A 16,387-nucleotide genomic window follows, 5' to 3' on the forward strand; every position below is an offset into this window, starting at 1 on the left:
TGCTCGGGGGGTGGGGTCATGATCAAGGGGGCGGTAGGAGGTGGTGTCGGAGAGTTGGCGTCTGGCCTTGGCGATGTAGAGGTCAGTGTGCCGTTTCAACTCCCCCTCCCATTCCTCAGACGACATGTCCCTCCTGGGCCTCCTGCAGTGCCACAACGATGCCACCCGAAGGTTGCCGGAACAGCAACTCATATTCTGCTTGGGAACCCTGCAGCCCAATGGTATCAATGTGGATTTCACAAGCTTCAAAATCTTCCCTCCCCCAACCGCATCCCAAAACCAGCCCAGCTCGTCCCCGCCTCCCTAACCTGTTCTTCTTCCCACCTCAAGCCGCACCCCCATCTCCTACCTACTAACCTCATCCCGCCCCCTTAACCTGTCCGTCCTCCCTGGACTGACCTATCCCCTCCCTAACTCCCCACCTACACTCACCTTTACTGGCTCCATCCCTGCCTCTTCGACCTGTCTGTTTGCTCTCCACCTATCTTCTCTATCCGCCTCCCCCTCTCTCCCTATTTATTTCAGAACCCCCTTCCCCTCCCCCATTTCTGATGAAGGGTCTAGGCCCGAAACGTCAGCCTTCCTGCTCCTGTGATGCTGCTTGGCCTGCTGTGTTCATTCAGCTCTGCACCTTGTTGTCTCTAAAGTTTAGTGTACCTCACTGTGAGAGAGAAGGCTGGCGGCCCCCATCATCCAACACCTAGCTCAGAAACCTTTATCAACATATCGTAGCTACTCAAAATGTTTGATCATAAGGGCTTCTGTTTCCTCCAGTATTTCCATAGTCCTTGCTCTGACCAAACAAAGACCTCAAACTTGTGTTCCATTCTCATTCAGGACTTCAATTACAAACTTTCCTCCTCCTATGTTAGGAATCATTTTGCAAGTTCACATTCCTCTCCTTCAGCCACAATTACTTCGAAGTTCTCTTTCAGAACCCACACAACACTTCTGGCCTTTCACATCTTTAGCTCATTTTGTCAATCTATGGATCTTATCTCCTGTGCTTTATCTTCCATTTAACGAGGAGGACTCTTGTGGCAGTGGTATTATCACTACTTCAGAGCAGGAGGTCCAGGTTAAAGTCTCACCTGCTCCAGAGGTATGTCATAGCATACCTGAACAAGTTGATTAAACAATTACACATTTAGCCTGTGTTTGTACTTGCTGATTGCTTTCTCTGCTCTCCTATAATGGTGTTATTCCTCCAATTAACTCAGTTTCTCCAGGTCAGTTTTCATTTTAGATTCCCAGCATCCAGGTTAATTCACTTTTATTTTGACCTAGTTGTCATGTCCAAAGAGCTCAAAATAAAAAATATTATTTTCTCTATCCATTATTACAATTTTGTCAAATTCTCACTAAAAAGACTCACTACATATGGGGATGGTTCTGTTTTCAAACATATAATCACATTTATCACTGGCCTAAGTTTACCATACTCATTATCCTTATATCTGCATCCTTTAAAATAATTTTAGTCTTGAGAGAAGTACAGGCAAACTGATTTATTTATAAGTTACTACTCTTTCCACACCCCCCTCTCGACTCCCAATTCCTATAACACCAACTTAATATTTTGATGAGGGGGGTTAGGTCCAGATTGTATAAACCATAAATCCACAAGTCTCCCAAAGGAAACTGCCTTGTGCTGTTTCCATGATCCATGAAATATTTTCAGACAGCCTGCTCAATAGTAGGCGTAGTCCACTGGTCAGCGCCAGTGCTGATAATATTTACACCAGCTCCACTATAGGGAATCGTCACGAATTATGTTATCCCCAAACCTGAACTCTCAAGTTCCTTCACCGTACTTTGGTCCTTATTTGAACAAGCTAGGTAACATTTTAAGCAAATCTTATTTCACACACTGGACAAGCATCCACTGTCCAATGTATTATAATTGGATGAGTTTGCAACTAAAACCTTCATTAATAGGTGAAGATTCTCATAACTAGTACAATTCCCTCTGCTGAATCAGTAGCCACATCTTCCCATTGCAAGTTGTGCATAATTCAGAAAACCTTCCTATTCCATTTAAAACTATCTCATTGCATAATGGTATTTTAAATTTCATCTAACACAGCTGTTGACCATATTTCTGGGTTCCTCCTTTTGTTATAGCTCCCCAATTCCTGTCATCTATTGTAATTGTCAGAGATATCTCTATCCTCACTCCTAGTTCTGATTCTCTTTTGCACTCATGTTATGACCTGTATCTTTGCAGCCTTGCAATGCCGCTACCATTAAATGCTGAATATCTTACTTGAGCCATGAAGGTTGCTAATGAATGTTTTACAATTTTTTTTTAAAAGAAAAAGACTGACATTTGTTCTGAAAGAATGTTCCTTGCTGAAAATCTAGCTCCAGTTAATACTAGGAGTTAAATTCAACACTTTAGCACAGTCCAAAAATTTAAGACAAGCACTCAGCTATTCTATTCAACCTGTTCAGAGATGTTATAACATCTCTGGAGAGGGGTCTCACCAGGTCAAGACTCCTGGGCCAGAGATACGGAAACTACCATTGTACCACAAAATCTCTTTATACCTGCTTAGTTTTTTTTTTAAAGCAACCTGATCAGAGTTGTTATTACACACCTCTGGAGCAGGTGGGACTTGAGGGTGGGCCTCCTGACCCAGAGGCAAGGACACCACCACTGCACCTCAAGGTCCCTATGAACAAGGCAGTGTCAGTGTTTCTTCATGGCTGACAACGGAGACCTTTTGTGAGAGAGGCAAACATACTAACCATTACGTTTCAAACAAAAAGTGCAAGAGACCTTATAGATTTAAAAAGTCAACCTATGACAGGTGGGACTTGAAGCTGAGCCTTCTGGTCCAGATGTAGGGAAACTACCACTACATAAGTGCCCAGCACAGTTCTTCTAGATTTTATATCTGGAAGTGCTATCATACACAACCAAACAGCTTTTCCCACCAGATCACCTGTGCCAATTTTCACCCTATCAATCATCACCATTAAATCACATGTTTCCAATTGTTCAATTGACATGTAGAACTTTTTTTTAAAAAGGGCAATACAATAAAAAGGTTCAGACAATTGTTTCTTTTAATATCAGAACTTTTTTCCTTTTTTTAAAATATATCCAAAGTGCTCTTACACAACTGAACATTTTTCTCTCTCATCAGTAAAACAGCTCCTTTTAGAGGATTAAAAACATCAACCACCACACTTAACTATTTGCTTCATTAAACATAGCTGATCACAGCATTCTCTTCCAAAGCCTCTCCACAGCTGGGTGGGACTGTTGTCACATGATTTTTATTCTTATTTTCTCATAGCCAGAGTATCATCTGCAATGGCTTTTCTTCTCAAGCCTCGTCCCCATCCATTTCTCATCTATACATAGTTTCACTAAGGAGCAGTCTGAAAGCAAGTAGTGTTAGAGCTGACAACAGCCTGCTCTATGTCACCACGACCTCTCTGGATTCTTACACTACTGCTAAATTATAAGACTGCTTATCCAACATTTATGCAGAGATTAGCTCTAAATTAACAGAGATGAGTGAAGCCACGCCAGTTCTAAAAATCAGTTCCCACACAATAGTCGGAGATTGTGCTATTTTGTTTCAGACTTTAGTGTTGTCCTTGAACCATATGTGAGCTTCAAACAACTTATGGGTCATTATCAACACAGTACAATCATCTGGCTTCACCTGCCTCCGATCATCTATTTCTGGAATCTTAATTTATTCCTGAATGCTTCAGACTTCATTCGATAGCACTCCTAGCTGGTCTCCCATATTCTATCCTGCATAAACTTGGTCATCCAAAAGGCTGCTACCCATGATTTAGTGAGAGTTAAGGCACATTTATCGATCACCTCTGATGGCTGACTTATATAGGCTACAGCAATGTCTTCATTCTGATTTCATGTTATGAAATCCTTTCCTGTGATGACTCCTCCTCAACTGATCTCCCCAGCTCCACAACCCTTAGATCTCTACACTTCAGCATTCCAGATTTTAATCACTATTATTGGCAGTTTGCCTTCAGCTTCTTTCAGCTCTAGAAATCTCCATTCACTTCTTTGCCCCACTTTCCTGCTTTAAGTGAATCCTCCAAAAAGTGCATCTATTACCAAGGCTTCAGTCATTTGACCTGATAACTCCTTACATGGTGACATCATGTTTTGCTTTACAGTGCTCCTGTGAAGCACCTTGGGAATTTCTTTTTCAGTTGGGATGTAGGCATCACTGGCAAGGCCAAAATTTGTTTCTCATCCCTAAATGCCCCTGAACTGATGAACTCAACTATCCTCTAAGATGGCTTAAGATGCAAATCACATTTCTTGCGTTTAGTCACATCTAGTACAGACCAGCAGATTTCCATCCCTACAGGATATTAGTGAAGCATGTGACAATCAACTGATGATGGTGACATGGTCACCATTAGTCTAGTTTTTGTTGTAATCCTAGCTTTTTAAAACTGAATTCAAATCTCACATTTGCAATAGTAGGACTCACTCACATCGCTGGAGTTTCAGCCTGATGCTCTGAATTACTAGTCTAGGTGACAATACCACTATGCTACTACCTCCCATCAAATGCTATGTTGGTTGCAGTGCAGAAAGCCCTTTCTTGTAATAGCACCAAATACTACTATAAAAGATGCAAACATACCTATTCCAGCTTGGCCAACTATCCATGAAAGCCGAATGAAAAGCATCACACCCCATATATTCAACATACATCGTACCTAGAATACAAACACGTAATTAACTTCAAAGCCGAATTATGGCTTACATACTCATAAGTTAAGGGAAACTTGGAAGGTAGCCTGGGAACATAGAACTTATCTGCCTACTACGTGCATTCAAAAACTTTTGATAATCATCTCTTTCCATAGAGTGGCCACTTTGGACTTCTGCTTACATTTACAACTGTGCCAATAATGACCATTTAATAAAGACAAAAGGAAATATTGCATGCCACAGACTCAACAGCATTTCCTTACCAGCACTCCTTTGATCCATCCAAATCTCACTAATTCATCCTTGTTTTCAGAAGGCTTTCTTCCTGCATCAACTGCACCATCACCATTAGCAACACCATCCACAGTACCAGGAATAGATAAAATATCCTAAAATAAAAATAAATCGAGTATGTAACTAAACATTTAATTCCATTAAAAATATGCCAAGAAGACAGCTATGATTCATTGAAGGAGTACTAATTTATGTGATGCATTGAGAATTTCAACTTAAAAAGGTTATTTTAATGAAATTGAATTACAATATTATTCCCTATACACTCATTTTATTTAAAATTCTTGTAAGTAACAATGGTCAAATGCCTCACTCTAATAACCCAGTCAGAATAAGATATTTGTTCAATATATAAAAGGAGAACGGAGGAGCAAACAACATTTGGGGATGGTCAGGGAGAGCGAGAGCGAGAGATCAGCCCAGGAGCCCAGCCCCTGAAAAGAACATGCATTGACCACAACTAAGGGCTAACCTTAAAATTCCCACCAAACTCTTCCCACCAATCCCTTCCTATTACTCCATCAATCTCTTGGGCAAATGTAAAAGACTGAACGAGTGTTTGCAACCTTGGGATTACATTTGACTTTGAGGTGAGCTTCCAACAAATACCCACACCATCATGAATACCATATACAGCAAACTTTTTATTAACCAGCACCTATGGGACTAGAAGCTTGCCAGTTAATCAAATGTTCTGGTCGATCAAGAGGTCCATATAATCAATGCAAAAACACACAGTAAATAACAATGTAATGCAGGGGGTATACATACTTGTACTTTATTTACAGCATAATTCAAAAATAACAACACAATTTACTCAGACATTGCAAAGATTGTGATAATACAGTAAACCTCCAGAATGAGGTGTATAATTTTTGCCAGTTTATAAAGGTACCGGTTAAAAGAAAGGTCATTCAAGTTCATCAAGGTAACAAGTTACCTGCAACTGAAATGATGCCTTTGCTATATTTACAATGGGCTATTCCAACACCCTCCGGTGAATTTACCATATTTCACCTTCCAGATTCTTAAAGTTCTTAGTATCCCGACAGTGCGGAAACAGGTCCTTCGGCCGAACAAGTCCACACCGACCCTCGGAGCATCCCACCCAAACCCATCCCCCTAATCTACACATCCCTGAACACTACAGGCAATTTATCATGGCCAATCCACCTAGCCTGCACATCTCTGGACTGTGGGAGGAAACCCATGCAGACGCGGGAAGAATGTGCAAACTCCATACAGACAGTCACCCGAGGTTGGAATCAAACCCAGGACCCTGGTGCTGTGAGGCAGCAGTGCTAACCACTGAGCCACTGTGCCCAAACATTCCTGGCCATATGCTTACACAAAGTCCTATTCCCCCATTGCTTGTGATCACTGAAATACATGGGCAATTATAAAATTATCATTCCTTGCTTTCAAATGACCGCTATCGCCAGACTCCTCCAAACAACAACCCTCTAATTCTGGCTGCATGCACATTCTCCATTTTAAATTGCTCCACCGCTGACAGCTATGCTTTCAGCTGCTTAGGTCCTAAAACTTCAAAATCCCTACTACACTTTCTTCCTCTAAGACTCTCCATAAAAACTCCCTTTCCACTCAAGACTTTGCTTATCTGTTCCAATATTGCTTTCATTCCTTTCAACTTTGGAAAGAGCATTCCTGCAAAGCAACATGTTATTTTATTGACACCATTTAAATGCGAGTTGTCATCCTCAACTTGTTTCCTTGATCAAAGAAACAGCCAACACTTGATATCAAAATTTAAGATTTAGTCTTAATCTGGAAAGCAGGCTTCAAAACCAACCACGGCACGATGTTAGTTTACTGTAGGAACTGGATTCAAATCCAAGCTGAAGTGACAAGATTAATTTCTTGGACACTGCGTAACACAAGCATGTTCGAGAAATAAATTAGGAAATTACAGACCTACTAATCTAACTTCTTAGAAAATTTGTTTGTAGGATTAGTGATAACAAGGTGTAGAGCCGGATGAACACAGCAGGCCAAGCAGCATCAGAGGAGCAGGAAGGCTGACGTTTTGGGCCTAGACCCTCCTTCAGAAACGGTAGGAGTAGTGTACTGTTCCGTACTGAACTACTCGAGAATGGGGTAAAGAAACACTGTGATGTCGGGACATCCATAATATTGTTAGGGAGTGTGTTCCAGGACTTCGATCCATTCCCTCAAAATCAAGACGGTATGTGGCTTTTACAGGAGATTTACTGGAATCTCCAGAGTGACTCAGTAATTGGATAAACTCAAGTTGATCAATATGGATTAGTATAACATCACAGTATTCAGAAGTTATTCAACAGTTCAATGCTTCCTATTTCACACATTCTCAATATGTTATCTTAGATAGTGATGTAGTAGGAGTTAGAGGGCAATAAATTGGGCTAAGGGATTGTGATTAAAAAAGAAAGCAGAGCCCAGCCCCATTTCTGTAGCGTAGTGGTGATCACATTTGCTTGACATGCAAAAGGCCCCTAGTTTGAAACAAAATTCCTGCCTTATAAAATGGCTCTTGTAGCACAGTGACAGTGGACCCCTGACTGAGGGGCCTGGATTCAAGTCTCACCTGCTCCACAGCTATGTAATGATATCTCTGAACAGGTGGATTAGAAAAAAAAACATTACTTAATAAAGAACCCCCCACCACCTCATTCATTTTGATTTAGTCCCTTTCTCTAATCTCACCTCTCCATCTTTATGATTTGTATTACCCACAACAGACGTTGCTTATAAATACTGAATTGGCTACACAGGTGTTTTTCTTGGTGGTGGATAGTGGCTTTAATTAAAAGCAAAGCAAAGCAGTGATTTTGGTGTTGGGAATTGCTTGGTTGTGGAAAAAAAAAAGGCCCCCCCTTCCCCTCCACTTTGATTTAAGCCCCTTCTTCCTCTACATACCATCCCTAACCTCCCACTTCATTTTTGATGGTTTGATGAGTTTAGCTGTAAATATCTAATTGGCTACATACGTGTCTTCCTGGTGGTGAGGATAAATATATGTTTAAAAAAAGCAAAAAAAGGTCATGATGATTTAATGGTGGGAACATCACTTGGTTGCACCTCTGGGTACATAAAAAAAAAGTCAGTGATTTGGTGGTGGGAGCCATTATTGGTGTACTAACACTTCCAGATATTTAGAAAAAGGTAAAGCAGACCCTTAGGGGGCTCTTGTGGTGAAGTGATAGAGTCTTTATCTCTGAGCCAGGAGACCTGGAGTGTTTAATTACATCGCTGAACTGGTGGATTAAAAAAAAATACACAGAGCAAATTCCTACAAGTCCAGGCAACAGACTGTAGAGGGAGTCATGTCTGCCATTTGCCTGTCCTTCTTCTGTGGTTACATTTATGTCAGAGTATCACTGGAGAGGAAGCACACAGGTCCATCAACACACTCTATGCCTTTAGACAGGTAGGCACCACAGGGGATAGAGTACTTTATTTCCCCATCCAACTGGATTTTGATTTAGCCCCTTCATGCTCTCCCTAGCCCCTCCTGGCTTTTTATGGTTTACATTGCCCACAATGGGCTTTGCATGCAAACTTCTAAATGGCTGCACGTGATTTACTAGTAGTTGTCAATACTCATGAAAAACCAAGTCAGTGATCTGGTGATGAGAAATGTAGTTCGGTTGGGTGAAGAAAAAAAAAAAAAAAAAAAAAAAAGTGGGGTGGGAGGGGAGACCTGGTGGTATTATCGTCAGACTGTTAATCCAGAGACCCAGATAACATTCTGGGAACCTGGGTTCAAATCCTGCCATGGCAGATAGTGGAATTTGAATTCAATAAAAATCTGGAATTAAGAATCTAACGATGACAGTGAATCCATTGTCAACTGTTGGGGAGAAAACCCAGCTGGTTCACTAACATCCTTGAGGGAAGGAAATTTCCACCCTTACCTGGTCTGGCCTACATGTGACTTCAGACCCACAGGAAGGTGATTGACTCTCAACTGCCCTCTAACCAATTAGGGAATGGGCAACAAATGCTGCCTAGCCAGTGACGCTCTCATCCTGTGAATGAGGAAAAAAAATAAACTTCTGGATATAGAAACAAAATAAAGGCACATTCCTCTACAATCTGGGCAGCAGGTCATTATATTGACTGCCTGCTGTTCTTCCATGGTTAAGCTCATGCCAGTGTCATTGGAGAGGGAGCACACAGCATCCACCAATGCTTTTAAGGAGACAGGGTATACAGTGCTTTATTTACCCCTCCAACTCCATTTTGATTTAGTCTGTTTCTGCTCTCCCTACTCATTTTGTTTTGTATTGCCCATAATCACCTTTGCCTGTAAGTTTCTAACTAGCTATACAGTTTGTTTACTAGTGGTGATTAAGGATTAATCACAGTCACAGTAATTTGGAAGTAGGAAAGCAGTTTGGTTGTGTAGCGTAACACTTCTGGATACATAAGGAGGAAGAAAGATGCAGACTACCAAGGGCTCTTGTGGCACAGTAGTTGTGTTCTTACTTCTGCTCCAGAGGTACATTGACATCTGAACAGGCTGATTAGGAGAAAACAAGAAAAAAAGGCAGACTCATGTCAGATAGTAAGAACTGCTGATGCTGGAGTCTGAGATGACGGCATGGACCTCAAGGAACACAGTACCAGGAGGAGAAGGAAAGCTGACCCAACCAGAAACATCAGCTTTCCTGCTCCTCTGGATGCTGCCTGGCCTACTGCGTTCCTCCAGCTCCACACTTATCTCAAACTCACCTCAGTGTCAAGTGGTTAAGGTGATGGATTTGAAATACATTGTTTGGTCTCTACATGCTGGTTTGAGCCCTATCAACTTGTTCCTCATCTTCCCTAATGTTTCCTCCCTCCAACTCCATTTTGATTTAGCCCCTTACCATTGTCTCACCACCCCCACCCTCACTGGTTTACATTGCCCATAAAAGGGCAGTGCATGCAAATATGCAACTGCTACTAGTGTAGCTAGTCAATAATTTAAAAACAAAAACAGCCATGGTGATTTGGTGGTAGGAAAGCCAGTTGGTTTTGCGTGATAACACTTCCAGGCAGAAAAAGAAACAAATAATGCAAGCCTAATTGACACTATAGCATGGTGGTCATTACCATACCTCTGGGCCAGCAGACCTTGGTTCAAGGCCCACTTACAGCAGAAGTGTAGTAACATGTTTTCTAGTCAGACTCACTCCCTCCAAATCTATTGGATTTGGCCCCTTCCCATTTTTGATAGTTTGTATTACCCATAAATGAGCTTTGTATGCAAGTATCTAGATGTTCTGCTGGTGGTGGTTAGCAGTGAAATGCTGACTTAGTGAGAAAGCTACTTTCCATATATTTATTCAGCTGCCGTTCATTAATTTGATTTGACTTTTGTTGCTCACTTCATAAAGCAGACTTATGGGCTCTTGCAGTGTAGTGGTAATGTCTCTGGGCCCACAGTCCAGGCTCAAGCCACACCTGCTCCTAGCGATATACTGTAACAGCTGGGCAAGTTCATTAGAAAATCTCCAACCTGCATGTAAGGGAGGTTGTGGTGCAGTGGTAGTGTTCCCCATCTCTGAACCAGGAGGCCTGGGTTCAAGCACCACCTCTGCCAGACGCTTGTAATACTTTGGATAGGTTAGTTAAGAATATTCAGAATTCTGCCCTGGGCTGGGACCAGCCTATGTATGCCACAAGTAATAGCTCTACTTTTGTGCTCAACAAGAACATTCCTTTCCAGTCAGCCTTCCTGAGTTATTATGGGGACATATATTGTATACAAGACAATGGTTGTGTCTCAAGCGATCTGTACTTTATCTTCACAATCTGAGACAGACTTCATCCAAGTCATGAATGCTGTATACTCAATTGCCACTAATACTAAGGAGCAGAAACTTTGATATTGATTAATTAACAAGGCACACAACAGTAGCACTATGGACATAACAGTTGAGTATTTTAAAGGGACAAGGTAGGTAGTGTGCATTAAGACATTTTAAAGGATTTGAGTACATAAAAAGGCCATAGCTAGATATGAAAATAAACTAATAATGTTTGCTTTCATCTCAAGAGCATCAGAATGCAATGGGTAAACAAGCCATTGTATCTCCTGAGTCAGGGCCCATCTAAATGCTCAAAGTATCCAGCAACTTAGGTAGTTAATCTTTCAAGTCAATAGTCTAAAGTCAAAACTGAATTTGACTCAGTTGAGGCACCTTTAATGCATTTTTGGAATACATTAGAGCAACTTGAGAAGTCCTTTCCTCAAAAAGGAGTCCCAGTTAATAGAATCCCCATGAAATTTAAAGGCTGGCAATTTTAGAGCAATGGAAGTCCTTCATCTCATGTCAACTATTTGACACAGCTGACTAATACAATTCCATGCCCCAACCCTGCAAGTTATTCTGTATTTCATTTGAGGTTTAATTTTACCACTCAGTTTGTTGAGGCCTAGACTGTGCTGATTAAAAAAAAGGTCCTCAAATTGTCCTATAGATCTTTTTCCTCAAAAGATCTAAGAATACAAACTTTCATTACCAATCCCAATATAGCAGAAGTTATTAAACAAGACCAGACTTATATCCCTGAAAATGGAAGGACATTCTGCTCTCAAGCTACTAGTTGATCTAATTGGCTGGCAGCTCTAGTAGAGCCAGAACTCTAATAGCTGCAGCTGGAACAGAAAGGAGCTGCCTTAAGAAAAAGAATGATCCTCAACCCAGGCTCATTGAAGAGGGATTAGGGATGGGTTTTGGTGGCCAGAGGTGCCCCCAACTTGCAAAACAAAGCCCCATCCATCTTTGCTTCCCATTTAGCCAGTTACAAATTGCCTTCCAACTCCAATCTTGTGCTGAGTGACAGTTTATGTCAACTGGCTCAAACAAGTTCAATTGTCCTTTTTTTGACCAGACAACTTCATTTCAACACACCATTTCGTTTTATAGTAACCTGGTCTGGGAAGGCGATGGAAGACCCACGCACCGTACTGGATGCTTCCCTGTGGCAAAATGCTCAGCACACAGCAATAAAATCTAGCTGTATTCAACTAACTCGGCATCATCTGAAAAAACTTAGTTTCCCCTATCCAAGTCTAGATTGTTTAGATAAAAGGAAAAGCAGTTTCAGTCCTCTCCCATACACAGGGATGCGTTCAGCATTTCACATTAACACCTTTGCTGCTCAGCAAACTGGGACACATTCCACCATAACAGGTAACTTGCTAACTTGAGTGATACCAATATCTTTAGCATTTCCTTTCAACAATTTTTATATCAATTTCTATTGATTTATCTCCCAAATTCAACCCCTTGAAGGGGGGGGGGATGGAAAATCCCAATCAGCACCTCAGCGGAGGTCTCTCCTAAAGCAATTCGTTTTTGTTCATCTTCAGCCCCTCCATTCATTTAAGTATCCTTTTATCTCATTTTATAGAACACTACTTCATTCTCACATTCCCCTTTGATCTTATTCATCCATTTTGTAGTTTGATGTTAGCTCACTTGACAGAACACATCTTGGGAATCTCCATTTAAAGATTTGCTGCAGAATTGAAGCAAGCCAGCAACTCTAATGGTGAGCCAAGTCAGAGAAGCCAACTCAACTTTGTTGAGTCCAGCAATGCTAATTGCGAGACTGGGGAGGCATCCTATTTCATGAGTTCATAGTCAACAGTTGAAGATCACTAATTAGTCCCTGCCATCTATCAAGGTAATGACTTTTCTTTCAAGGAAAAATCACTGCTAATTCCACATTGAAAGTAATCATGGTGTTCAAAGAAATTCACAAATTTGTATGAGAAGCAAGCCATGTTTAGATTCTGGAGACATGGTTAACCAATTTCAAAAGATGGCAGTGGAGACCTTTGGAATTTGTTGATTTCATAAAACAAAACAGCTACAAAAGTTATGAAAGAGAAATAGGTTTAGAAAGACAAAAGATCCAATCAACTGATTTGGATTTAGTGGTGCCAACTGGCAATGTGCCACAGAGTTGTTAGAATAAGTGTAGCTTTTCCATATTACCCAGCATCATAATTGAAAGAAACAAACCTGATGATTGAAGAGTTGCAGCAAAACACTTCCAGAAAGACAAGAATTATAAAATCAAAGCTATTACACCATGTTGCCAAAAGTACACATAACCAGAGACCATTAAAAATGCATTCTTACTCACCAAGAGCTCAAAATCATCTACTTCTGAAATAAAATCTCAAATCCAACTAAAATTTAACTACTCTAGTTTGAGAAAGGGTCACTGGACCCAAAACATTAATACTGATTTCTCTTCAGATGCTGCCAGACCTGCTGAGTTTTTCTAGCATTTGCAGTTTGGGGTTATTTATTTCATTCACTGCCAGATCTCTTCCAGGTATACTCATGAGGTTTTGCTCCTGACAGGATTTCCATTCCAATTTTTTGTTGTCCACCATTAATTCCAACTCCAGTTTCATCCTGGATCATAGGAATCTGATGTTCAATGTTCCACAGACAACTATTCTCACCACATCCTTAGATCTGCATGCTGTGCCATATGTCATATGCACACCCTCTACCTCTCTCCAACAGCACCACCTCAGTGGCTCAGATGTCCTGCTTCCCAGTTCCATTTCATCCTCTGGCTCATGCAATGTGCTAACAAGAAACTCCTTTTTCTTTCAGGCATCAAGGCAGACAAAATGCAACAACTCAGATACCCAAGGCCCTCCAAAACCTCCCTCCCCTCCTGTCACATTCACAATCCCTCCTGACCTTCCACTCTCCAACACAGACGGTTCCGTACTCAAAGGTTTCCATTTTATTCATGTCCACACATTAATGACTGTCAGGCACATCATGATACTGCACCCATCTCTTTGAAAAAGATTCCTCTTCCACACAACCCCTTCAACCACCTCCAACACTATCCCACAAAACCTGCATCCCTCCCTCCAGGCTTTCACCTGCACTTGCCCCATTCATTGAGAACCATCAACATGACATTGGTCACCTCAATTTCTCTGCCTTCAACACCTTCTAACCTGTCCATGAACATACTTTGTAATTAAGCCTGCTGACAAGGGTGGTGTCTCGTCTGGTGGACTGATCTCTACACTGAATAAAGAGAGCAAGTGCCAGCTCTCACCGAGACCACATCCCCACCACAGAACATCAAGCCATTATGGTCACCAACTTAATTTCATCTGGTTACCTGCTTCCCCACCTCCCATACAAAAAAATTAGTTAAGCCGTTTTTGGTAATGTTGGTAGAGGTCAGGACACTTTCGTGGAGCTCCACTTCAAAACAGCATATTGGGATCTCCACCACCTGGCGAGAGGGGTTTGCTTACTGAAATACCTGAAAGACAGCATCACTGACAGTCCAGAACTTGATTCGCAGGAGTGGGACGCGAAAACAAAACCAATAATTCGTGACTCAGGCTGGAGAGAACCCAGAGCAACGTGCCACCAAGACGACTGCATGAGGCTCCGAGGTCAAAGGACACAGCATCCCATTGATTATCCTTGATGCAAACACTAAGACCCATCAGTACAATGCTACAACCTGCCCTCACCCCCTTTAGATCTTCATGAAGATCGGCTAGACTGGGTCTGTTGATCTTGCCACCACTGAGGCTGCCGGTGTTCCGGTAGAAGTCGATCCTGGGCACCCTGTCCGCGGTGTTGTGGCCAAACGTTTTTAGGTAAGAGCTGCTGAAGGTGTCGCACGGGTGATAGAGGCCGTCGGCCCGGAGGGAATCCCCCCGGTTCTGGAAGCCGAACTCGAAGCGTTGGACGTGGCTCACGCCATCTTCGCCCGCCGCCAACGGGGGCGGCTCGTACTCGGGCGGTTCATCCACGAGCCGCACGTGGAAGCGGCTACAGGGAGCCCCAGCCCCGGCCTCGCCGCCGAAGCTCGAGTTGAAGTCTCTGTCCATCGTCTCCTTTTTCCCTCCTGTGACTCTCGGGGCCGGCCGCTGCAAGATGGCGCGGGAGCCTAGTGTCGCACTTGGCAACCGCCTCTGGTCCCTGCTACTCGCACGGACGTGACTTTCCACCACTGGAAAGAGCGTTGCAAATCTCCCTCAGTGCCACCAATACTAACACTATATTGATAATATATCTCACACCCTCTCCAACCACTTCCAACGGTTTAACTGCCTTTCGCGCGCTTTCCCGCTCTTTTATAGGGCCGGCCGGGGCCCACGCATGCGCATCTCCCTGCGCCATCCATTGGCTGAGCTTTGTGCAGCGTCTCCTCACGCTGCCATCCCATTGCAATCTCCCTGTGCATTGTGATGGAATTCTTACATTTATACTCATTGTATTGCCATGGACAAGTTTCTTTAATGCATTTCCAAAATGCATTGATCTGCTCATCAAAAGTGTATCATAGCAAGGAACTTTATTTTTGGCACTAAACTATTGATACTAACAGAGGAGAGGATGCAATGTCTTATTGGTATTATCGCTGGATTGTTAATCCAGAGACCCCAAGTAGTCCAGACCCCGTGTTCGAATTCCACCACAGTAAATTCACTAAATGCTTGGAATTAAGAGTTTAATGATGGGCATGAATCCGTTATCGGGGTGGGGGGGGAACCCATCTTGTTCACTTTTGGGGAAGGAAACTGCCATTATTAGCTAGTCTGGCCTACATGTGACGCCATATCCTCTGAACTGCTCTCTGGGCCATTAGGGATGGGTAATAAATGCTGGTCCAGCCAGCGACACCCTCATCCCGTGAATTAAAAAAAATGAAACGTTGGGTAGCTACTACATGGACATCATAAAGCACGGTCGGAGCCCATTCAGCTCACGTTGTCTCTACTGGCGTTTTGGAAGGGCACCGCCACCCAGCCCTTTACCATCTTCGTTCCTACTCGGCTTGTGAACTCTTCATTTTAAGGATTAATTCTTTTGAGAGTTACGACCGAGCATTCCAAATCATAACGATTTAATAGTGCTTTGAGAAAGTAAGCTCAGTTCTGCAGGAGTTTCAATCCTGTTCGAAAGTCCTTTAGAAGTAATCTTTAATTTTACTCCTTATCAGAATGACGTGTGATTGTAATTCTAGAATCGCTCATTTCAAGGCGATTTCATACCTTGTATCTCGCCATTCTTGACGAGTAAAATAATGTGTGGATCGTCATGAGGCACAAGGGATCAAACGGAAAAGACCTTCCCAGTTTATCGTGTCTAAGTGCACGTAGTAGATTAAAATTCCAGGTTTGCTTTATTTTCCAAAGAGGACCATCGTTTAATTCATTTCTAATTTCAGGCATCTGTACGTATTCCCGCATTCACTCATACGACTTATCCGATTTTTTTAAAATTAAGATCCATTTTATTTGACAACATTGATACAGTTTGACCATCTTTAGCCAGACGTTTTTTCTTAAGGTAAAACGTACAGTAAATTAAA

The 16,387-nt window shown here is 42.2% G+C and overlaps 1 protein-coding gene across 7 annotated transcripts in view; it reads right to left on the bottom strand.

Moving 5' to 3' along the window:
- Positions 1-15,100, bottom strand: part of slc12a1 (solute carrier family 12 member 1) — a 124,411-nt gene extending 109,311 nt beyond the window's left edge. For all 7 annotated transcript variants that reach the window (XR_007265647.1, XM_048617150.1, XM_048617147.1 and 4 more), the window contains exons 1-3: positions 14,538-15,100; positions 4,981-5,106; positions 4,647-4,722 (exon numbers count right to left, since the gene is read on the bottom strand). Coding sequence is in view for 6 of the 7 variants with exons in the window: in XM_048617150.1 (XP_048473107.1) it covers positions 4,647-4,722; positions 4,981-5,106; positions 14,538-14,900 (565 nt within the window). In the remaining variant the exon portion in view is untranslated. The remainder of the gene's footprint in view (positions 1-4,646; positions 4,723-4,980; positions 5,107-14,537) is intronic.
- Between the last annotated feature and the right edge of the window lie 1,287 nt (positions 15,101-16,387).

This window comes from Rhincodon typus, chromosome 36 (genome assembly GCF_021869965.1).
Source record: "Rhincodon typus isolate 14 chromosome 36, sRhiTyp1.1, whole genome shotgun sequence".
NCBI classification, from domain to species: Eukaryota; Metazoa; Chordata; class Chondrichthyes; order Orectolobiformes; family Rhincodontidae; genus Rhincodon; species Rhincodon typus.